The 26,253-nt window shown below is 37.0% G+C and overlaps 1 protein-coding gene across 1 annotated transcript; it reads left to right on the top strand.

Annotated features, from left to right (window-relative positions):
• Positions 1-26,253, top strand: LOC122647609 (cell number regulator 6-like). Its single transcript, XM_043840967.1, has 5 exons — positions 1-140; positions 10,745-10,870; positions 11,650-11,764; positions 22,944-23,209; positions 25,832-26,253. Exons 2-5 carry the CDS (start codon positions 10,763-10,765, stop codon positions 26,084-26,086), a joined length of 744 nt encoding a protein of 247 aa, XP_043696902.1. The 5' UTR covers positions 1-140; positions 10,745-10,762; the 3' UTR covers positions 26,087-26,253.

Raw genomic sequence — 26,253 nt, forward strand, 5'->3', positions numbered from 1 at the left:
TAAGATCAATCATGTCTATTGTGGAAATGGTCTACATGTTTTAGTTTATACTTTTTAGAGTTGGTGCTTTTATTGGAACTGGAAGTCCTGATATGCTTAGGTGTTCTTTTTTATATCCGTATTTCTTCTAATTTCATGAGTATTGTACTTCACCAAATAAATTATTGAATGCTTTGTTCCCACACCCATTGCAGTTTTCAAATTTAAATGACTTTCTCTCTTGTACTGTTTCATTCTATGAAGAAATATTCATTTGTTTTTCAATAGATAGTGATAGGAACATTCATGTGTTTTCATTCTATCTTCTTTGATTCACTGTTTACCATCTTTGTCTAACTTTGTACTTGTTTTCTTTATCCAGGAATGCCATTGTGAAGTTTTCCCATCTCTATTGGAACTGCTTGTACTGCTAATATATGTCACACCCACTTCTCCCAATCAAGATAGTATGAGATGCACCTTGATAGGTCTTCCCATCTCTATTGGAACTTCTACTTTTCAATGCACCTTGATAGACCTTTAACAAGAACTTGACTTGTATTGTTCATTTTTGTAAATACTTGCAGGGGTTTTTTCTTCTACTTACCACACCATAGTTTTTAGAGTGACTGAGAAGAGATAGATGGTCACTCTTCTTTACTGGTTTAAATGAAGCTTTTCACACTTTTATTATGGGTTATGACAGCTTGAGTGTATGGTAATGTTGTCAATAAGACAAGGTTGTATCTGATTATATCATCTCAAACATTTTATGATATTTTGTATGAGTTTGGGTTACTTTGTATGGATGGTTGTGGTGGAAATGGAGAGGGAATCGGAGCGAGTGGTGATGTGCATGAGGAATGAACCCGAGTCACATCAATGCTCTTTTTTGGTCTCTACAGATTTTGGTTTTCTCAAAGTCTCAAACATCTGTTTAAGCTTGCTTTGTTAGAGCAAAACACCAACCAAAACACGAAAAGAAACAAAAAACAAAGCAAGATGACACAAAGATTTAACGTGGTTCACACACCAGTATGGTGTGCTACATCCATAGGCGACGACGAAGCTGTTTCACTATGTAAATCGGAGAAAGTTATAATGGAGATCCCTCAAGAACACCCAAAACGGCGTTGCTACTCTCTCCCAAAAACCCTAAATCGAAAACCCCAAAATTCTCACACTTTACAACAAAGCGGGTAAAGAACATAAATACTCCTCCATCAGATCCGAATCGATCCATTGGGTCGGGTCGAACTGTACCGAAGGGCTTCACCCTCGCACCCTCCGCTACCATCACAGATCTCAAAAAAAGTTCCATTCGGGTCACCACAAAAAATGTCGGAGCTGGTCATTCTTCGAAACGGGTTCAAGAATTCGAGACACACATAACATGCTTTCTTTACATTTCTTCCTCCACCTTGATTTTAATGAACTACAATGAATCATGTATGACGCTGGTGGTTCTAATTTTTGTTACTACGGTTCTGACCTTGTAATGAATCATGTATGGCAGATTTGTTACTATATATGACAATATGTTTTCGTTATGTTCAATGAAGTAAGTTACTTGAGGACTGTTAAAGATTTATGAATTACTCTCTCTAAAGCAGAGACAAAGGCTAAGATCAATCATGTCTATTGTGAAAATGGCCTACATGTTTTAGTTTATACTTGTAGACTTGGTGATTTTTTTGGAACTGGAAGTCCTGATATGCTTAGGTGTTCTTTTTTATATCCATATTTCTTCTAATTTCATGAGTATTGTACTTCATCAGATAAATTATTGAATGCTTGTTCCCACACCCATTGCAGTTTTCAATTTTAAATTACTTTCTCCCTTATTTTGTTTCATTCTATGAAGAAATATTCATTTGTTTTTCAATTGATAGTGATAGGAACATTCATGTGTTTTCATTCTATCTTCTTTGATTTACTGTTTACCATCTTTGTCTAACTTTGTACTTGTTTTCTTTATCCAGGAATGCCACTGTGAAGTTTTCCCATCTCTATTGGAACTGCTTGTACTGCCAATATATGTCACACCCACTTCTCCCAATCAGGATAGTATGAGATGCACCTTGATAGGTCTTCCTTTCCATCTCTATTGGAACTTCTACTTCTCAATGCACCTTGATAGACCTTTAACAAGAACTTGACTTGTATTGTTCATTTTTGTAAATACTTGCAGGGGTTTTTTCTTCTACTTACCACACCATAGTTTTTAGAGTGACTGAGAAGAGATAGATGGTCAATCTTCTTTACTGGTTTAGATGAAGTTTTTCACATTTCTATTATGGGTTATGACAGCTTGAGTGTGTGGTAATGTTGTCAATAAGACAAGGTTGTATCCAATTATACCATCTCAAACATTTTATGATATTTTGTATGAATTTGGCTTACTTTGTATGGATGGTTGTGATGGAAGTGGAGAGGGAAGCGGAGCAAGCGGTGAGGCGCATGAGGAATGAACCCGAGTCACATCAATGCTCTTTTTTGGTTTCTACTCATCTGTTTAAGCTTGCTTTCTTTACTTTTCTTCCTCCATCTTGTTTTGAATGAACTACAATGAATCATGTATGACACTGGTAGTTCTAATTTTTGCTACTACGGTTCTGACCTTGTAATGACTCATGTATGGCTGATTTGTTACTATGTATGACAATATGTTTTCGTTACGTTCAATGAAGCAAGTTACTTGAGGACTGTTAAAGATTTATGAATTACTCTCTCTATGATCTTTACTTGAGGACTGTAGCATGTATAAATGTTTTTTTATTTTTAAAGAACACAAAATACTGTGATTATCCTCTATACTCAGGTGTTAGAGTGATCTTGAAACTAATCATCTAATGAGAAACAATTCCCCCATTATGTTGTGCTATAATTTCCCTGCACTATGGGTTCATATTGCTGTCTGAGCATTGTTGAATACTCATTGCAATACAAAAACATGTAACTATATATTTATTTACTTATTGTATTATAGTTATTTGGTGAACATCTCTTCATCAATATGTTTAGTGGTCTCATTGTATGGTGTAGCGCAGGGATGTGAAATTGGAGTACTAGGTCCTCAAGTTGGCATGGAGCAACTCAAGATAATGTTATTGAAACTGTGGATATTGTTGTTGCAACTCTACGATATTATTGTTGCTTGATTAAGTGGTTTGTTGACTGAGTTAATGGTGCTTTTTTGTTGTTTTATTCTATAGATTTTAGATTTAGTTGCAGGGTTGCATGTGGTGAAACTCTAGGATATGGTTTTTCTTCAGTTTCTACTGAGGTGGTAGGTCTTAATGACTCCTTTATTGATGCAATGATTATCATGTTTTTAGGCAAGTAAATTTGAATCCCAACTGATTTGCTTTCACAATATGAATCTTGTTTTGCATTCCCTTTCATTGAAGCCATGGTAGCTGTCAAGTTATAAGTTGCATGGTGGTTTTATGGAGGACAGTGTTGAAATGGCTGGTGGCTTTGATGTTGAGCTTGCTTCTGCTGTTTGTCACTAATTTTGTTGATTCTCTGTTTTGATTTTACATGTTCCTTTTCTTTTTCTTATATAAATACTTAGAAGGCAGGAGCATTATTAGCACCTGAAGTAAGACTTTTCGTGCTTTGCTGCTTCTTTGTACCACTTTCTCTTTTTTTGTTGAGAGGGGGGGGGGGATTAACTGGGCAGCCCAATTTAATACTATCAGTTCATGCATTAGACAGGAATACATGAATTTACAAATTATTAAAGATGATAGCTTGCTTGGTTGTAGAGTTTTTTGAATTTTTAAAATGTTTGGTATCTGTATTCATTAATATGGATATATATTTCTGTGATGTGCATTCATATGGATATTTGTTTAGATGATTATATATCGGATTTGAATTCATATTTCAAATGATGCATGACCATGTACACGAATTAGATCAGTAATGTCGGTCAGACGATGCAATAGCTTCAGTTAGACCATTCCATAGCAGATCTCTGGAATACTAGTGAGATTAGTAACGCCTGTCCGATCCACCTCCAACAGCATCAGCTCCACTACATCATGGCGTATCAGCTCGAACCTTGGGGTCTCAAAGTGGTCCATTAAGTTCTCCTTCCTCCCCATGAAGAAATTCAATGTGAATAGTCTCTGATGCAGGGTTTGTCTTTATCAGCTCGAACCTTAGCTCTTTTTTTTCACTTATCTCCCTAATTAGTCTCTGATGTTGGGTTTGGATTTAGTTTATTTGATGTTCGAAAATGGGGTTTAAGGCTTTGATATTTGATCAGTTGGGTTTGGGTTTTGAATTTTAATTTCTTCACATTGACCCTAAATGTTCTTCCATTTAGATGGAGGAGAAAATGAGACTGTAATCTAATTACATTTAGAAAATTCAGAGACACGTTACATGTAACATTTTAGGGATTCTGGTGGACTAGTTAGTTGAGGCTGTCAAGGAATACAAGCTTTGATTTCTAACTCCCTCTCTCACTATTTCCTACAATAATAAATTTCTATCTTTGCATGCTCTCAAAAGGCAAAGGCTACAACTGGGTGTTTCTCGCATGATTATTGCTTTGTAAGCTCCTGAAATTCTTTCTTTTGTCATACCTCTTCCTTGAGGTTGTTTACTGTTCTTTTTTTCTTAAATTTATGTTGCTCCAAAATTCTCCCTCTGCTTATTTTTCTTGGCCATTTATGAGGAACCTTTTGGATACTGATGCAGAAAGTATGAAGAGATCAGTCCCAGTCATGTAGAAGATTCATGTCATATACCTCATATACCACCCATGTAGAGCATTTATGTCATATAACAGACAACACTTATACAAAGGAAGAGGTGATTTTCACTTCTTAACTTCTGTTTTCCAAGTGTGAATGGGAGTTCTACAATTGTGGCCCATATAAGTCATATCATAACATTATGGTGATCAGTATCATGGTTATTTGGTGAACTTCTCTTCATCAATATGTAGTGGTCTCATTGTGAGATGTGTAGCATGGGGAAACTTGAATCCAAAGGTGGTGTCCGAAAATTCCTCTAGTAATTATTTTATATTTGTCCTTCCAGGGTCATTTTAATTTTTAGAGATGGTCTTGCCATCTTCTCATCCTTCGGGGAATAAAAAACAGTGAATTCACTCTCATGAATGATACCTGTAAATAGAATGATGTATTGCACTAGATTAGTTGTTTACTGTCATTGGCTTTTGACATTAGAGATTTTCCATTTTGGACTCTTTCAAATTGTTATTAACTGTAGAATTATAAGACATATAGGGGAATAGTAGGTTATCCTCTTGTGGTTATTTTGAAAAGTAGTATTGATGCGTTATTGTTTCTTTGTTGAGTTCATTTTATGATTAGATGTCAACCGTTCAGCATGATGCTAAGGTATTTCATGTGATAAGATTATAACCTTTCTTGGACTGGTTCTTTAAGATGATATATTATTTACTTGCTTTCTATCTATGGCATTGATAAGTTATCTTTGGTGAATTATTACTTAGCTCCATGGCCATCTTATGTAAATCAGAGGACAACCAAGATAGTGCTTGATTGAGACATATAAAAGAACGAGAAATATTTCTGTTGTGGTACTTCATACCCCTCTTCAACTAGGATTCAAGGGGTGCCATGTGAGAAGATTGTTTTTTTGGCATCATTTGCTGCAATGTACTACGATAACCATAGATAGTGATATGAATTCAGTTTTGGATAATGTAAACTTTAATTTCTTTCCAACTGAAATCGTGTTTGTTGAAATTGAAACATTCAGAAAGATTAGATACATTAAGGTGGTCATTCATCATCACACAATTTTTTGTTACATTCTGATGCTTTTGGTTTTACGCAAATAGGATTGGTGATTGGACTGTGAGTGATGGAAAATGGCTCTAGAGAACAGAGAAATGACGGACTGAAATGCATTTGTTGCTATCTAGTTCTTTATCTGCTCTCGCTTTGGTAGAAGCCTTCTGCCATAACCCTCACCATCAAATGTTGCAGCAGGAACAACATTAACTTAGTACGATGTTGAAGGTGGACAAATCAAATGACCTTGTGTCTTGCAAGTCTCAGGATCTGAGCAATATCTATATGTTTTATATAGCCAGGGTTTTTCATCAAGGAGAGTAAGAAACTTGAATTGGATTTCCGAAATGGTATTGGGGGGATGGGAGACATACCAGCAAAGTTGTCTATCTATACATAACTATGAGTCAGAAATTGGATTTGATAAACGGATTTTAATGTGGATCTTGTCATATTAGTTTTGATTTTGATCCGTTGGCATCATCCTGTATGAGACACTGGATTTTTTTTATTTTTTTTTTTGGTGGAAGTATGAGACAGTGGATGGATTCTATTGACTTTGCACAATTGGGATTGTTTAGGGTAAGTCAATATCAGAATATGCGTACATAGCTTGCTGGGACTATATCCTTTGAGAGCTGGACAAGAATTGTAAGAAATGAAAGGGAGTTGGCAAAAGGAAATTCCTTCACAATAAAGGCACTATTAAACTTGAGATTCATCAAAATTCCTTCACAATTGCAAGATATGAAAAGTAGTTGGGCTATCAGAATATATATATTTTTTAATACATTCATTTTCACATGGTTAGGTAACCAACTACCAACCCCCTTTTCCATCCACCTTACAGGTTCCACCCCTTTGAGGGTGGGGGTTGATCCGTTATGAACTGAGGGGAGGGTAAATGCAGGATTCAATTCTAGGTCTTGGCTACAACAAGCCCAAGGTTTAGATAAGTTAAGAAATGTTGCAAAAGCCTCAATCCCATATTTCCCTTTGATAAAGCTAACATCAAACATCCAATTTGCTATAGGTATTTCCCATTTGTTCATTGAAGGACAATATCACCGTATACACTATACTTTCTTTCCCATAAACTAAATCCGAGTTGTACAATACATGATTAACTGGGAAATGCCTTGAGAATAGGCTAGTATTAAGGATTAAAGCATTGACTACATCCTTCAGTTGTTTGCAACTTCTGGTTGACTTCATAATCGTATAATGCGGGCTTTGATCTTTGTCTTTTGTTAGTGAAGTAGGAAATAGAACATCGAAATTAACATATAAGTCCCCTTTTTTTGAAGTAAAATGCAATGGCATCCATTCACCTTTGAACTTGCTCACTTCTTTGGGCTTCATAATTCTCTGGAAGTGTTATCCCCAAGTCAATCCGTTGACTAAGAGTGTTTAATTAGTACAAGTAACATCTAAGGCAACTATATATAAGGAAAATGGATGAGGTCATGCCGAAAAAGGAAAGGTATTAAATAGCATTTTTCTCATTTTGATACTTGGGAGGGTATTCATAACGAGGATGAATGCTTGTTCTAGGACTAAAAGAAGGTTTTATTTTTAGATTTAGATGATTCCCTACAATCTCAATGATGTTGGAGATCATACAGATAAAATAATCAAAATAACCCTGAAGCATTGACTACATCCTTCAGCGCTTGCGACTTTTGGTTGACCTCATAAGCGTACAATGTGGGCTTTGATCTTGGTCTTCGATCTTTGTTAGTGAACTAGGAAATGGAACCTCGAATGTAACATGTAAATTATCTTTTTTTTAAGTAAAATGCAATGACATCCCTTCACCTTTGAACTTTCTCACTTCTTTGGGCTTCATAATTCTCTGGAAGTGTTATCACCGAGTCAATCCGTTGACTAAGAGTATTTAATTAATACAAACAGCATCTAAGGCAACTATAAGGAAAATGGATGAGGTCATCATGCCGGAAAAAAAAAGTATTAAATAGCATTTTTCTCATTTTGACACTTGGGAGGGTATTCATAACGAGGATGAATGTTTGTTCTAGGACTAAAGGAAGGTTCTATTTTTAGATTTAGAAGATTCCCTACAATCTCGATGATGTTGGAGATCATAAAGGTAAAATAATCAAAATAACCCTGAAGCATTGACTACATCCTTCAACTGCTTGCAGCTTTTGGTTGACCTCATAACTGTACAATGTGGGCTTTGATCTTGGTCTTCTGATCTTCTGTTAGTGAACTAGGAAATGGAACCTCGAATGTAACATGTAAATTATCTTTTTTTTGAAGAAAAATGCAATGACATCCCTTCACCTTTGAACTTTCTTACTTCTTTGGGCTTCATAATTCTCTAGAAATGTTATCACTGAGTCAATCCGTTGACTAAGAGTGTTTAATTAATACAAACAGCATCTAAGACAACTATAAGGAAACTGGATGAGGTCATGCCAGAAAAAAAAAAGTATTAAATAACATTTTTCTCATTTTGTCACTTGGGAGGGTATTCATAACGAGGATGAATGCTTGTTCTAGGACTAAAGGAAGGTTCTATTTTTAGATTTAGAAGATTCCCTACAATCTCGATGATGTTGGAGATCATACAGGTAAAATAATCAAAATAACCCTGAAGCATTGACTACATCCTTCAACTGCTTGTAGCTTCTGGTTGACCTCATAACTGTATAATGTGGGCTTTGATCTTGGTCTTCTGATCTTTTGTTAGTGAACTAGGAAATGGAACCTCGAATGTAACATGTAAATTATCTTTTTTTTGAAGTAAAATACAATGACATCCCTTCACCTTTGAACTTTTTCACTTCTTTGGGCTTCATAATTCTCTGGAAGTGTTATCACCGAGTCAATCCGTTGACTAAGAGTGTTTAATTAATACAAACAGCATCTAAGGCAACTATAAGGAAAATGGATGAGGTCATGCCGGGAAAAAAAAAAGTATTAAATAGCATTTTTCTCATTTTGACACTTGGGAGGGTATTCATAACGAGGATGAATGCTTGCTCTAGGACAAAAGGAAGGTTCTATTTTTAGATTTAGAAGATTCCCTACAATCTCGATGATGTTGGAGATCATATAGGTAAAATAATCAAAATAACCCTGAAGCATTGACTATATCCTTCAACTACTTGCAACTTTTGGTTGACCTCATAACTGTACAATGTGGGCTTTGATCTTGGTCTTATGATCTTCTGTTAGTGAACTAGAAAATGGAACCTCGAATGTAACATGTAAATTATCTTTTTTTGAAGTAAAATGCAATGACATCCCTTCACCTTTGAACTTTCTCACTTCTTTGGGCTTCATAATTCTCTGGAAGTGTTATCACCGAGTCAATCCGTTGACTAAGAGTGTTTAATTAATACAAACAACATCTAAGGCAATTATAAGGAAAATGGATGAGGTCATGCCTAAAAAAAAAGTATTAAATAGCATTTTCAAATTTCAAAAGATTGTAGACACCTCATTTTGTCACTTGGAAGGGTATTCATGACGAGGAGGAACGCTTGCTCTAGGACTAGAAGATTCTATTTTTAGATTTAGAAGATTCCCACAATCTCGATGATGTTGGAGATCATACAGGTAAAATGATCAAAAGACCCTTGAAAGATAAATAAGTTTAAAATATGATTAATTATCCCCAAAATCCACCAAAATATATTAAAAAAATTGATTTTCATGTATTATTTTATCATACTTAATTTGGTATGAAAATAAACTCATTTGTCTCTTTATTGTGAAAAGATTCTATTCTAATCATGTAGAATCCACACTAGAGACAATCTCTATTCATCAAAACAATTTCTGAATTTCATACCATATCAAAGTATTTGAAAAAGCATCAAAATGCTTTTAAACAAATTTAAGTTGGGTCATTCCTTGCTAGTTCATATCAAAACCAACCAGATTAAGAGCTTTCAGTCTTCAAATGTGGAATAAGGTTGATTCAACATTGAGTCTTGTCCTTGGGAAAAAGATCTCTATCTAGGTGTGTGGCCTACCCAGTACTCCTTTGAGCCTGTCTCTCTCCTCCCCATATAAATAGATATATTTACCCCCTTGTTTTGAGAAAAGAGAGATAAACATGGACCTGTATCTGCTCAATTTCTTGCGTGCTCCATTTCTCCAAGTTCTTATAATAGAGGGGTGTGGACCCCATCCAGGCAGTGTGTTTAGGTAGGGGTAGGGTGATCATTTCCACCCCTATATTAGAGGAACTTGGGAAAATGAAGCCCAAAAAATGAATCAGATAAATGATAAACACATGGGATTGTTGTCGTAGGTTGCACTCCCAAACATAAAATAACTAGTTCCCCTTGTCTTAGGGAAAAAGTTCTCTGCCCGGGAGTGTGGCCTACACCAGCACTTGCATGAGTCTATCTCTCTCCTCCCCATGTGAAAAGACATTTCTGCCCCCTTATTTCAAGGAGGAGAGAGATAGAAACAAAGGAGTACTGACATAGGCCACACTCCGGTGCAGAAAACTACTTCCCCTTGTCTTATTACACATGTGAGCTACATTCAAGAGTCCAAAGTTGGGCGGCTTGTAAATGGGGGAAAAGTAAAAAACTGGTAACATTCTTTAGAGCAACTAATAGAATATTAATAATTTCATCATTAAGTAAGGGGTACTTACGTCAAAATAATGTGGTATTCTGTAGCCGACTCGACCGAGGGCCAGGGATGTACTTCCTGTTGCGATCCAAGACGTCGTCTTCAAGTTAGAAAATTCGTCAAATGACTTGAAAATGGCGTTTCCAGTGCTTTTACTTTTTAGGGGTCCGGTGTTCAAGAGTTGACAACATCGGCTCAGTTGTGATTTTCGTAGAAAACCTCGCAAGATTTGAAGTTCGAACACTGTAATTTAAAAGGCGGGTTGCCGTTTTGATAGTTTAATCCGTGAACGAGCGCAGAAATACACAGAGATTTGCTAGATTTTGAGGGCTGGTCTCAATAATTTCCCATTATTGGACTGGATGGCTGAGGGGACTGTGCAATCTCGTTATGTGAAGCTTACCAAGGAACAAGCTCCCGTAGAGGATATCACTCCAGGGGAGCTCAATCAACCCATTCAGGTGCCTCAGGTCTGCTATAATTTCCTTCATTGTTTTGTTCTGTTACCCTTTTCGCATTGATTTGATCCTATTGAGTTGTTATTAACTCTGATTTTGGATTCGTTTTCCCCCTTTTGGGAGGGTTAGTGTCTCGATTCGTTGTTTACAGTCTTTACGCTAGTTCTAATTTTGAATGTTTATTGGAGGAGTAATGAAACAGTCTTTGGATTATGCTGGAGTATTTGTTTTAATTGTTTGAATGCCTGATTCGCATGAATTCGGAACAGTTTTTGTAAATTATTTTGGCACACAGCTTGTTTTCGCTAATTTTGTTGAGCTGGTTCTTTACACCGCCATTATAGCCTGAAACCCTATTACCTTGTTAAGTTAGTATATTTATGGACGCATGATTTCAGTTACTATGTGTTGTCAGTGTTCTGCGTTTGAGTGGCCAGTGATGTTTACTTACTTGCCAGTGTTTGATGTATTCGGTGTTCTCAAACTATGGTGAACATGTGGAAAATTTGATTAGCAGTGTTTTTTATAAAGTTGTGGTGTAATTGTGTTTGAAATTGAGTTTGATCTGCCTGATCATATTGCTTGTGGGGCTTTCTGATTTATGTATAAGGATGAGAAATGAAGTTTTTAGTGGTGTTATCTCAACTCATCAACATAATGATACAATGATTCCCTCAATTATTCATAGGGTCCATATGATGCATTCAGATATTTTCACATTGGACCACTATGTTAAGTTTCTTCCAGTAGTCTCTTCAATGTAATTTCTGATCAATTGTGTTATTGAGCAGTTGGCTGTTCACAAATGCAATGAGTGTGGTCAGCCCCTTCCTGAGAGTTATGAGCCTCCCGCAAATGAACCGTGGTCAACTGGGATATTTGGCTGTGCTGAAGATACAGAAAGTTGTAAGTATCATTCCTTCCTTTTTAATTTTGATTCAGATGACATTCAGTTTTATGGACTCATTCTTTTTCTTCTATCAAAAGTGCATAAATGTCATAATTCATGCTATGAGACAGAACCCATGCCTAGTAAATTTTGTGTTAGGTATATTTGTAGAATTTAGTGAAGTTACATATCATTAGTGTTACTTATCCCCTCTCTCCAACCCCCTCCCCCTCCGTTGTGATGATATCTTTCAATTTTATTATCTGGATAATGTAATCCAAGTTAGGTTGGACACCATAATCCATTCGTATTACTGACTGTACATGTGAAGATAGTTTTGTAAATAACACCCTTGGCACTGGTTATGACTAGTTAATGCACAAAACAAAGAACAATGTATGACAACGTGAATTTAATAATTTAGCCTATATGTTAGTTTGGCAGTTCTTTACTTTATAATCTCATTAACTACCTGAAATTTTTTTAATATGCAAGATAAAGTTTGCTTTCTGATTAAACATTGAATTGATTCGATGAATTTTCCACCCGTAGTTTGAGCACAACATTTTCACCTTAGTAGTTGAATTGGGATTTATTGCATCTTGATGTAATGGTACTTGCTCTGAAAAGAGAAGCCTTTTTGGAAATCAGTTTTGGATTGGGGAAAATGAATTTCTGAAATGAGTTGAATCTTGTTTAAAAAGCTGTTGGTGGTTTCATCTTGAGAGGCTACACAAGGGTGTATATTAGATGACTTTTCCTTACTTGGAGAGGGGATGCGAACTACTTGTGTTCAATTCAACAGTACGTTGATTGTAGAGCCTATCTGAAGCGACCACGGGTTCCAAAACCCTAATTACACGTTGCTATTGGCCCACCCAAGTGCTAAACGGCTCATCAATTTAAAGTTATGGTAGTTCCATAAATATTGAGACAGTCAAGCCCTCAAGAGTAAGATAACAAAATAGGGAGCGAGTCAAGGATTAAATTTAAACAGAAAGGGGCTATTCTGGAATTTAATGAAGAGATGGGATAAAGCAGAAATAAACTCAAACAATAAGGGCTTTTATGTAACTTCATTAAATCAGGCCCTTGTGTGTAATAAGAAGAATGCTTTCTTCTTCTTGTTGAATCTCTCAACCTTACCAACAGGGCGGTAGAACCAGCTTTTCATTAACGTGATCAGACTCTCTCATGTAAACTTCTTTTTTTTTTTTAATAGGTAGGCCCCAAACATGGAACAAGATCTCGCCGAGATCTTGGTAATATCTCGGTTTTTTGAAAAACCGAGACAAGATGTTAGGCGAAATAGGAAGGTGGTTTCGGTCATCTTGGTGGGAAACCTTGGTATACATATACTTATTTGTGCCAAAAACCAGGACAGACGCTTAATTATGCCTAATATCATTTAAGTAAATGTTTTTATTGCATTTACTTAAGATATTATTCATAAATAAGCAAATACCCCCTATCTGAATCCAATAAAAATAGTTAAAAAAATCAAATTCCATAAGGATAAAAAGTCACCCCCAACATTTAAAAGCTTTGTTGGAAAGCTAGCTTTCAAACAAATTTAACATTGCTTAAATCTGATCTATATTGAAGGAGTTATGTTTCGGTCAAACTAAATTTGGTGTGTGCGACTGCTGTCAAAATCGTTCTGAATGAAAATATTTTTTTAGACATCTAAACAAATGAATATTTGACCGCACTTTTGGTTTTTAGGAATATTTTACCATCTTAAGATTTATGGAATTTATAGATTTGAGAAAAACCCCAACATTTAAAAGTTAAAATTTGCACCTGTCCTCGAAAATCCAGTTTTTGGTTGTCTTTTAACTGGGGAGTTGACTTTTTATCCTTATGGAATTTGATTTATTAACTATTTTTATTGGATTCAAATAGGCGGGTATTTGCTTATTTATGAATAATATCTTAAGTAAATGAAAGAACAAATATTATTTTATTTATTGAAAAGATATTAGGCATAAATAGGCATAAATAAGTGTCTGTCCTAGTTTCCCATTAAGTCATATTCCTATTTGGACTTTGATTTTGGAAAATCTGATACTGTCATTGCGTTTAAATAGCCCAAAATAGGCTGTGTACCAAGTTTCATGACCAAACTAGGTCAAAAACCCACTGAAACCATCAAACGAGTGCAAAAAAAATAAATAAATAAAGTGCACCAACTCACCAAGATCTCGGCCCAGCTCGGTTTTTTGGCTGGGCAAAACCATTACCGAAACCGAGTTCTCGAACCATGTCCCCAAGGAAAGTTTAGCTCATGACCTCATAATTGTGAGGTGTTGGTCCTTGCCAACTGAGCTATCCCACCCCCTTGGGATTTCTCAAGTGGACTTTGTTCAACCTAAGATTTTGGGGCAAGGTTTCTAACCCTCAGCTGTCCTGATCGTAATCAATGTCTGGTCAAATCCTAAGTTAGATAAGAAGTATTGAATCTCTGAAATTAGAAGAGGCGATAGTTATAGCCTTATAGGTGGAGCTGCAGTTCCAGGTTTTGTTCTCGCAACCCTTTAGGTTTTCGGTCTGAAACTTAGCAAGGTAAGTCACATCTCTGATTATGAACACCCTTCCAAAACTCAATCCAAACCATGGTCTGGGATGAGTTATAAAAACTTCTTCTCAACATGTTGTTACTGCCACAACAGAAAAAGAAAAGAACAATAGCAGAATAAACAAGAAAATAAGCAAAGAAGAAGATGGCGATAGAATAACTGGAGTGGCAAGGAAGGAATTAACCTGTAAAAAAAGAACCAGGAGAATGAGAAAGAGAAGGGAATAGGAACAGCAAGCACAACTGCAACACCTGTGAGCTTTGCCCTGATTTCTTTCAAAATTCAAACGTCATGTAGCTCTTAGCCAGTACAGCTTTATTTATAATGGATACAATACTGATTCTTCAAAGGAAACTAAAAGAAAATCAAAAAGGGAAATTGATCTTCCATCCTGGTCTAGGAAGAGTCCTAATCTAAGCATGAAACTGGAAAATACAAGCATGAGCATAATAAGGGCTTTATAAGACAGTCCTTTCCTGAATACAATACATTAAATAACTAACTAAATAGCTAAGTCCATTTCTGAATACAATACCTTAAATAACTAACTAAATAGCTAAGAACCCACAATAATGGATAAGTTCCTTCTGTGATCTGCATCAACTCTCCCGTTCCGTCGAGTTAGGTTGTAGACCCAAGATGCCTTATAGATAGGTTCGATGCTGAGGTGGCACGTATCTTAGGGAAGATGGTCTGACCGCAACTCCATGAGTGGGGAGAGACTGACCCATTGCTGGCGGAGAGAATTGTTGCCGTTGAGGCATATCCATTGAATGCATGAGGCAACATCAGAAACAGATGCCCTCCTTGGTTCTACTTGGTTCACCTTGATGGTGTTCCATGCACCATCAGAGAGGATACCAGTCTTTCCTTGCTAAGGTCGCTCTAATAGAATGTCACAAAACGCTAGGGGGTTGACTAGGCAAGCACTTGGTAGTGAAGTAGCCCAAACTATAGGTCATCTCATACAATTGCAGCCTCTTCTCTAGCATTGGGCCCAAAACCTCTCACAATTCTTTTTTGAAAAGCTGTTTTTGCGGGAGGTAAGTGCTCGAACTATATCTGTGGAGATGAGGTTGGCTATTGTGCTTGTGTCGACAACTGTATGCACCACATGGAATCTTCATTATGCAATAGAGTATCCTACTGTCAGAAGAGGGGAACCTTCTATTCTAGTCCATTCGCGATATAAGGATAGCTGAATTGTCTTCAACCTCATCATCATGATCACAATCAATATTATCATCTGGATTAAGTGGACAACTCTTATAAACCTCTGCGAGGATGACTGAACTTCAAGTAGCTTTTCCAGGCCTCCACCGACCACCATAATACTCGACGAAAGATGAAACAATGCCAGCAAATTTTCCAATAGGCCAGAACCAGCCCTGAGATCCCTTCTCCATTCAAACGAAATGAGGAACCCTGAAAAATAAAATCAGTTTCAGAAAGCGTGGGAAACACCATGGGCATCGCAGGGCAAGAAACGGCACGGGAAGAAAGTTAGCAATGACAAGGGTGGGCGTTAGTAATTCTTCCTCATTATACGCTCGTGTTTGATGTTTGATCTTACTCCGGTGATTTTCAGTTTCGTTTTGAAACCAATTAACCGATTCATTTTACTGTTAAAGATCCATTTTCTTTTTCTTCTTCTTCTGGTGATTACACTTGCAGTATATCAAAGTCTGTGAATCCAGGGCCATTCAATTGTTTAGTCCGATTCTCAGTATTGCCATATGATTTCCTTTGAAACCGGGTACGAAAATGGTGGCTTTTCAAATTCAAATTCTTCTATAGAATAATATACAGTAGTAGAATTCTGTCTCTCTGCAGATTCTTAGTTTTAATCTTGATATTTCCTTTTTAATTTTGAGAGAATATTGCTCATGAAATCTGGAGTCTGGAATGACCCTTTAACCTTACCACAAAACTAGCTACTTGATGATGACCCCAAACGATTTTATTAAGTCCTGCAAGGCTGCAATTCAACACCAATTACAACCCTTTCTTAAATTAACCAATGACAGCGACAAGGCCAGTAGGAGGTGGCACAGAAAATAAGGGAGATGGAGCTGGGGATTGGGTCGGCGAGGGAGACGACGCATCACAGTAGCCTTCGAGAATGTCGCCCTCCTCGGCAGTCAGCGGTGAAACCCAGATTAGTAAGCATTGAGGGCCAGCACTGGCGAGTAATGATACAGATGGTTTGGCAGCATTCGAGGCCAAGATAAGCCTCACCATCCATGAAGAAGACGATGATCTCATTGGTGCACAACCGCAGCTCTATAGGGTTATGGCTTCCCTCTTCGTTTTGTTTATTTCGTATTTTATTTCTTTAAGAAATAAGAAAGGGCAAATTTGTCACTTCCTTCTAAAATTAACAGAGTTAGTATTCAGGGGAACAGAAGTAATTTTTAAAATTTCAGGGGTGGTAGACGTAATTGTTTGAAACCCCAAGGGTGGTAAACGTAAATTTCCCAAATTTTAAAAGTAATGGCAATTCCACATATTTTGAGATGGGTCAAGCCCTCAAGAGTAAGGTAACAAAATAGGAGGCAAGTCAAGGATTAATTTAAACAGAAGGGGCAATTCTGAACATTAATGTAGAGATCGGGGATAAAGCAGAAATAGAATTCAAAGAATAAGGGCTTTTATGCAACTTCTTTAATTCAGGCCCATATGTGTAATATGAAGATTGCTTTCTGCTACTTCAACCTCTCAACCTTACCTACAGGGCTGTAGAAGTAGAACCAGGTTTTGATAATAAGTGATTGGACCCTCTCATGTGAAAACTTTGCTCAGCCTGAACTTTTAGGGCAATGTTCTCGGCCCTCCTGATAGTAACCTGTGGCAGATCAAATCATAAGCTTGATAAGAAAGTATTGAATCTCTGAAATCAGAAGTGGCGATAGATATCAGCTGAGCTGCAGTTTGAGATTTGGTTCTTGCAGCCCCTTTAGGTTTCAGTCTGAAACTCAGCGAGGTAAGTCGCATCTCTGATTATGAACACCCCTCCAAATCTCAATCCAATCTGAGATGAGTTATAAAAACTTCTTCTCAACTTAGTGTTACCACCGCAGCAGAAAAAGGGAAGAACAATAGTAGCATAAACAAGATAATAGAGAAAGAAGAAAATGACAGTAGAATAATTGGAATGTGTTAAATATTGTAACACGATATAGGGGTTTTTCCCTTATATCATGACTTGGTATTTGTGTGTCCTAATAAGTCTAGGAGAGTTGGGTTTAGTCTTTAAGTTCTCTTTATTTTATTTTTGATTCCTTCTACAACTAGGAGTCTTATTCTATGTATAAATAAAGCCTTTTTTTTGGGGGGGGGGGTTGGGGGTTGGGGGGGGGAGGGAGTGAGGGACTGCTAGATCAGTCGACTATTCTTCTCTAGTCAGTCCCACTTTCCATCTCATCTCTGCTCTTCTCTTCTAATCACTGGTTCTATTATTCAAAGACTGTTACATGGTATCAGAGCGATGTAGAAGAAGAAGAAAAAAAGTAGTCAAACCTGTAATTTCAGAGCCATCGTTCGTTTGCTGATGTTACTGGGTTTATCTACTTGCTGATTACAATAATATCATAGTTGTCAAGGCGTCGCCTAGGCGTCCAGGTGCTTTGGTCGACTTGGGCGCCTTGGTCAACTTCTTGTTGTCGCCTTGCTTTTTTACCCTCTCCACCGCCTTGGGTCGCCTAACCGCCGTGAAATTCAGGCGAAAGTTGGCTCTGAGAAAAAGTAGTTGAACCTGTGTTTGTTCTGCTGTTGATTCTCTCCCATTGATTGCTGCTATTTAGGGGTTGATGGATGGTTGGTGGAGTTATTGTTGGTCGAAGGTTGAAGTTTTATTGTTTGCTGCTTCCTTCTTCGTTGATGGTTCTCTGCTATCGTGAGTTGCTATCAAGAGTTGGAGATTCTTAGTTATCTGCTCCCGCTGCTGCTTTTCCCTCGCTGCAGATATTGTTCCATGAAGTCTCACTGGCTGATGGTACTGTGTGGGAGAAAACTTACCTGGTTGAAGACCTATTTCTCCTTCTCCTTCTAACGAGGTGAGGTTGAAGACAACCTCTTGATATTCTTTTTCTGTTCTTATTATGTAAAATACCCAACCACCTACAATAGTGCTTCCTTTTAAATTTGGTTCCCTTTTTTTGCCCTTCCTAACATCTCTTATCCTCTTCTATCCATATTTTATCAGTCGTTCCAATTCTGTCCCTAATCTTTAAATCGGAATCCCTTTTGAGTCTTAACTCCTTTGTGCCTTCCCAAATATCCTTTAAAAATCCTGATTAATTACATCAATGCAATTACCCATTGGGAACTACATTTATTTACCAAACTGCCATTGTCTTTTAATACGTGGAGTCTTATTACTTGGTTGGGTCCACACCGAATCCAATTGGGTATTTTGATCTGGTTTCCGAATTACTTGGGGATAACGTGAATTAATTACAAAATTACCATTGGGCTTATATATTTACCATATTATTATTATTTGGTGGGCCCCGATCATATCAATTTTGAGTTCCAATTTTTGAAGATTGGCACTTGCGTGACAATATTTTGCTACCGTGAGGGGAGATTGGGAATTATTTATTGGGATCTTACTTGGATGGAGATTATTTCTACCGTGAAGGGGTGAATTGGAGATTATTGGGATCTTGTTGCAGCACTACTCTTGATTATTGGATTTTTTTTGTGATGCTCATCCTTTGAGATGCTTATTATTAGTAGTCATTATTTGTCCACGTATAATGCTACATGTGAGGGGGAGATTGAAGGTTATTATTCTCTTATCTGCTCAAGTCATCAGCTCAAGACTATTTTTATCTGAAGATTACTATTATTTATTTATTCGTATCCTCGACAACAATTTTATCTGAAGATGGTATTCAGCAACAATTCATATTTATTTTGTCCGCAGTAATCTATACTACCTATCTAGTTTGCAGTAACCTATATTTGGTCTATAGCAACCTGTGTTTTCTGGTCCGCAGTAACCTGTTATGCCTATTTATCATTGGAGTGTTTATCTGAGATCTCTGTTTGGGGCTCTATAGCTGACTTCGTTTCAGCAGAATACTACTTACTACCTGCCTTACTTGAGAAGGGCTTTGCCGTTGGATGCTGCACTTTATCTTTTTTTGAGAAGATGACTACCTATTGCTGGCCTTCTTTGTGAAGTGCTACCTACTACTAGGCTTCTTTGTGAAGTATTGTTGTTGCTGATATGATTTTGTGATTTAGTGTTCGCTATCGCCTATTTCGCTCGTTGCCGATTGGATTTGTTCAGCACGACGGTTATTATCTACTGATGTTGTTGATGATTTGTATGCTTGAGTTCATATTGCTACTTAAATGATGCTTGTCTTTCTCTTTTGGACTCACTAGCGTCTTCAACTGCTGTTCAAGACTGATGCTGTTTTTAATATGTATTTGTATTGGTCCACGCTGGAGCCTTCTTTGATATATGTATACTACAGCTTGAGGGAGAGTTTTAATTACTGTAACAAGATATAGGGGTTTTTCCCTCCTATCGTGACTTGATATTTGTGTGTCCTAATATGTCTAGGAGAGTTAGGTTTAGTCTTTAAGTTGTTCTCTTTCTTCTACAAGTAGGAGTCTTATTCTATGTCTAAGGAAAGAAAGCCTTGGGGGGGGGGGACTGCTAGTTCAATCGACTATTCTTCTGTAGTCAGACCCGCTTTCCATCTCATCTCTTCTCTTCTCTTCTGATTACTTGTTCTATTGTTCAATTACTGTTATAGAGTGCAAAGGAGAGAATTAACCTGTAAAAGAACCAAGAAGAATGAGAAAGAGGAGAGAATAGGGACAGGAAGCACAACTGCAACACCTGTGTAGCTAGCTTCGATTTCTTTCAATATTCAAACGTCTTCTGGTTCTTAGCCAGTATAGCTTTGTTTATAATGGATACAAAACTGACTCTTGAAAGGAACCTGATCTTCCAGCCGTGGGCTAGGAAGAGTCCTAATCTAAACATGAAACTGGAAAATTAAAGCATGAGCATAATAAGGACTTTATAAGACCAGTTCTTTCCTGAATAGAATACATTAAATAACTAGCTAGATTGCTAGGACCCGACGGCTAATAGATAAGTTCGTTCTGCGATCTGTATCACTCTCGGCATGATTTAAAGTATGTAATGTTCAATTCACAAACAGTACTTTGACTGTAGAGCTTCCTCTAAGAGTGAGATCTTTAAATTTGGTGATTTCCCTGACCTGGATGATGTGGCCCATGTGGGCTTCCCCCCCTTCAGAACATCTCGGTCTGTCATTGGCTTATCCTGATGTAGATTTGGTCATGTACCTCGTCCATGAGTTGGACCACATTCAGCTACATCATCCCATATCGATTTCTGTGCTATAAAGGAGATATCGACCACAGCTTAAGGAAGGATATTGCTTCAGATTTAGTGGGCCCATGGCCAGCTGGTGAAGATCTAGCTACAGACCAATATTGCTGTGCATGGGGACTTTCTTTTCAAGGCAAATCAAGCTGTCAAGTTTATCTGGTTTAGGAAAATCTAGGAGACAGTTGTTACTTACGTGGGGTTTTTGTTAGCTTAGGATAGTTTCTGTTTTAAGTAGATATGCTTATGTAATTAGGACTCTTTATCTTGTTAACCAATTAGAGTTGGGATTTACTTTTAATTTGGAATGTTCTAGAAGATCTTAGGATTTAATTAGTTTTATTATAAATAAAAGCAAGAGGCTGTGTACAACAGCCAACAATTTGGGAAAACTGAGTTTGGGTTTGAGAAACCAATGATGACTGTGGGATACAGTTAAGGGGTGAGATACCTATGCTATGAGAGGATGAGAGGCCCAAGAGAGAGAATGAGAGACTCAATCCTATTATCTTATCTTCTTCTATTTTCTGTTTTTTTTTTCAACCACTTTCGTGAATGAGATCTGCTGCAACCCAGAACCATTCGAGGGTGTAATTTTAAGGCTGAATCAATGACCGAATGGTGGCAAGGTGCTGCTTCAATTACTGATTTAAATTCCTGCACAACAATACATTGATCCTACTGTAGGGTGGGTTTTTAGTTGAACTACCTCCTACATTATATCCCTTACAAAAACCTCTGTTTGACTATAGTGATCGAGAAACTTTAATCGAAATTGCCTTCTTTGAAGGCAGCCTACTTGTCAAAAGGAGGAAAACTTACTCTTGTCAAGGATTAATGAAAATATTCATACTTATCTTGTCTACCATGTGAAAGATCCTTGTTTCCATTGACAACAGAACTGGAAAACTTGCACCATGAATTCCACTATGGAGGATGTGTTGGGGCTTATAAGTTTTACCTGGTTGACTGGAACTCCATTTGCAAGCTCATTAGAGTAGTGGTGCTTGGCCTTGGAGAAACAAACTTGGTGGACCATACCTTTGTTATATAAGTAGGTGTGTTGGTTTATGTAGGGATGCATTCTTTGTGTAGACCAGTAAATGATCCGAAAGTTTGGAATGTCTAATAAATGGTAATGAAAAATTGTTAGATCCCATGGTATGGTTGACAATGTGGGCGGCTCCATTGTACTCTTTTTTGGAAATTCATCATAGAAAGTATGGATATCTTCCTCCAAGGCATTAGAGTGGAAGTGACATGTGGCAATGTAACCAATTTTTGGGAGGAACTGTAAAATTTGAACCTCACTCTTGCAGAGCTCTTCCATGATTTATAACGTGGTAGTAAACAAAGATGAGCAAGTAGCCAGATTATATGTTTAGTAGCTTTGACCTCTTATTGTTCCTTCCTCCTCTCCTTTATCGCCCTGAAAACTACAGGGTCTGGGTATCCGTCTCTTCTGTTATAGTGAAATCTGGGTGAATCCCTAAGGCTTGCGGAGGTTGTCAAGAGCTGGAAAAAACAATCTTCGGGGTCCAAATAGTGGGTGACATGGAGAATATTAGTAGAATACTGCCAATGCTAGTAACTTGTGCATCTGATAGAAAAGGTGTAGAGCAATCAAAAATAATGTTGAGCCAGCATAAGGGTGGCTGCCAAATCAGTGGACTTGATGATTTTTGGGTGCCCAATTGTGATGAGTTTAGGAGTTTGAGAAGTCGCAATAATATACTTCCATGTAAAGATACGGAACTTATGGGTAACCTCATTTTATTTTTTTAGTATAACAGGTCCTCCCCCCCCCCCCCCCCATTTTGAACTTTTTTGCTTCTTTCCTGTGATATCTTGTCACACTCAATAAAATGAAATTATTCAATTACTGAGAGGGGAAAGGAGGGAGTTATCATCAACACAGGCAAATCATTTGATCTCACTCTATTATGCAGGATTTTAAGCTCCAATTAATGTTTATCTTTGGTAGTCAGAATTGACAGTTAGCAACTAGAACTGTTAGTATATTTTTTTCAGAATTTGCACTTTATTCTATAAATAGATTTCTTTTTCTTTGAACCAAAATAAAAAATAAAAATCCCTGATAGTGTTTTTTTGACTTCATTCTCAAATTAAACACCTTTCTCTATAAATGAAGATCTCCTCTCTTCTGCTGTAAAATTATATCTTTACAGTCTTCATTAAACTAAAAAGCTGTTTTACCTTTTGTTTTCCTTCCTCCAGGCTGGACTGGACTATTTTGTCCATGTGTTTTGTTTGGGCGCAATGTGGAACACCTGAAAGAAGATATACCCTGGACGAGACCATGCATTTGTCATGCCATTTGTGTTGAAGGTGGCGTTGCACTAGCAGCAGCAACAGCAATCTTCCATGGCATTGATCCAAGGACATCATTTCTCATTTGTGAGGGTTTGTTGTTTGCTTGGTGGATGTGTGGCATCTACACTGGTCTTTTTCGACAATCATTACAGAAAAAATATCATCTCAAGGTGATCTCCGTTCCGCATACATTGGCTCATCTTATTTTTCTCAAAGGCAATTTGTTTATATTTAAATTTGGCCACATGCATGTTGAGGTTTTGCTATTTGATGAAATCACCCAAGTGTTATTTAGGCACGAGGGAATATTACTAGAAATGAAGCTACGAAGATATTAGGGAAAGGAAGAGTAGAGATTGCAACCATATTAAATGCATTGAAAGTGAAGATAATAAAGTAATGAGGAGATTGAAGAGAGGTGAGAAAACTAGTTTACAACGTACTAAATGAAAATGATAAAACTAATAGTGTTTTTAGACGGTTGTATTAACAATCAAGAAACCATAAATCTTCGAATTATATAGAAAATTAGGGTGTCTGAAGTAAAGGAAGCTTTAAAGAAGATGAAAATAGGTAAAGCAGTTGGTTTAGATGGTATTCCAATAGAGGTGTGGAAGAGTTTAGGAATTAGGGTAATATCTTGGCTAACAAAGTTGTTTAATAAGATTATGAGTACAAGGAAAATGTCAGATGAATGGAGGAGAAGCATTGTGGTTCTGATGATTTATAAAATAAAAATGATATACAAAGCTGCAATAACTATAAAGGAATAAAACTTATGTGCCATACTATGAAATTGTGGGAAAGAGTAATTGAAAGCTGTCTGAGACAAGAAACTAATACTTTGGATAATCAATTTGGTTTTATGCCAGGAAGATCAACCACGGAAGCTATTTATTTGCTTAGGAGATTAATGAAAAGATTTAGAAAATGTAAGAAGGATCTCCATTTGGTCTTTATTGACTAAGAAAACGCTTATAATAGAGTCTCTAGAGAATTAATTCGACAATCATTAGAGTATTTATAGTAAATATGTGGACATAGTTAAAAATATGTATAATGGGATAGTAACTAGTTTAAGAGTTGTGAGGGGACAAAGTAGTGAATTCTCAATTACGATTGGATTACATCAAAGATCAACTCTAAGCTTGTATTTGTTTATGCAAATAATTGATGAGCTAACTAGAGACATCAAGACCAGATCCTTGGGGTATGCATTTTGCAAATGTTATTATTTTGGTGGATGAAACAAAAGCAAGGATAAATGTGAAGTTGGAATTATGGTGATTAACCTTGGTATCAAAAGGTTTTAAGATTAAGAAAACAAAAACAGAGTGCATGGTGTGTATAACAAGAGGACTGAAAGTGAGGTGATGAAAATTGATTGTAGGGAGATACCGTAAAGTGAAAATTTTAGGTACCTAGGTCCCATCGTAAATAAATAAAGAGAAATAGAGGATGATGTTGCACAAAGAGTTAGAATAAGATGGAAGAAGTGAAGGGGTGGTCCAGAGTGTTGTGTGTTCGACATATTCCTTTAAAACTTAAAAGGAAAATTTTATAAAACAATTATACGACCAACAATGATGTATGGAGCTGAATGTTGGGTAGTAAAGAAACGACATATAAATAAACATAATGTAGCTGAAATGAGGATATGCTGAGGTGGATGAGTGGTAAAACTAGAAAAGATAAAATAAGGATCCATGTAGCCGACCCCATTTAGTTGCAATAAGGCTAAGTTGAGTTGAGTACCCAGCTGTTATTTGCATTGCTATGATGATTATGGAATCTTCGGATCTTTTTTAGAGGATTCAACCATTATTCTTCCTTTCTTTTTTTAATAAATAACAAGTTTTATTACAAAGAATCATTATGTATAATGGATTGTGCTCTGATGAAACATCCAATTCTAGAAGGCTTCTGGTCCTCTAGTAAAAACCCAAAGAAACAAACCCTCTATTTGAAGTGATGCCCTAGAGAAATGATCTTCCTTATAAAGGACTGGAACCCATGAATGATTGCCAAGTTGGCACCCCAAAAATGCTGTAGAGATTCCTCTGAACAGATCCATAACTGTTTCCTGATGAGCCACTAGAGTGAATAATCTAGCTGATTACCTCCCGACTCTGCTGATATTTTAGAATAATCTAGCATTCTGGTATTCCTAGATGGACCACACAATGGCTATCCCTCATACTCATACTCCAATGCCATTTGGTACTTTCTCCTTTTACCAAAGGAGCCATCTGTTGAAACCATTTCATCAATTGTGAAATATAGTTTTCTTAAAAAGAAAATATAAAATACAAGGACTTGTGAAGGTTACCAAAACCATTTAGGTAATGCTACTCTGATTTAACCACCAGTGGCACAACGTTCATGTAAAGGATGGGAAATCTTACACAATACCTACTTGTCAAAATAAGATACCCATATGTCAAGCATAGCTAATAAAACTAGGCAATGAATATTCCTTCCAAAGCCCGTATATCTCTCTAATAAGATTGGTCTTTATATTTATGAATTACCAGGTTCATTATAGATCTGATGCCCACAATACAGTTATTATGTAAACTGTTACAGTTAGTTGCCGATGGTACAGTAAGACTGGTGGATAAAAAACACTGGCATTATGTAATTATGTCTAGTGAACAGAAACTCCCTGTTTGATATCATCTCAACCGGCCATCTTCGTGAATGCTGGATGCAATATTTAAACACGTAGAAGTCTTTTTTATCTCTAAGATAGCTTTGGTTGCTTGCTGTTCGCTAACTAATACTGTGTTCAGAACTCCCCTTGTGACCCATGCATGGTACATTGCTGCATGCACTGGTGTGCATTGTGTCAGGAGCACAGGGAATTGAAAGGGCGTTTGTGTGATAATGTTGCCATGCCTATGACGATTGTCAACCCTCCTCCATTGCAAGAGATGAATGCAAATGAAAATCGGGAGTCTGCGCGTGCCGCAGCCAATGGTGTTGAGCACACTGAAGTAGAGATACAGGCCGTAGATTCAGAGTATGTGGTACAAAGGTTAAACTAAAAACGGAATTTTTGGGGTTTGTTCTTTACTGTTAATATAGCTTGTGTCAAAATTTATGCTGACCTGTGGGATGCTTGCATAAGCATTTGTGGGAGAGAGATCTGCCATTGTTTGGATGAGCTATACAAATGGACTAGTTGATGAAATCACCTTTATAATGTTTCAAA

Source organism: Telopea speciosissima, chromosome 1 (genome assembly GCF_018873765.1).
Source record: "Telopea speciosissima isolate NSW1024214 ecotype Mountain lineage chromosome 1, Tspe_v1, whole genome shotgun sequence".
Classification (NCBI taxonomy): Eukaryota; Viridiplantae; Streptophyta; class Magnoliopsida; order Proteales; family Proteaceae; genus Telopea; species Telopea speciosissima.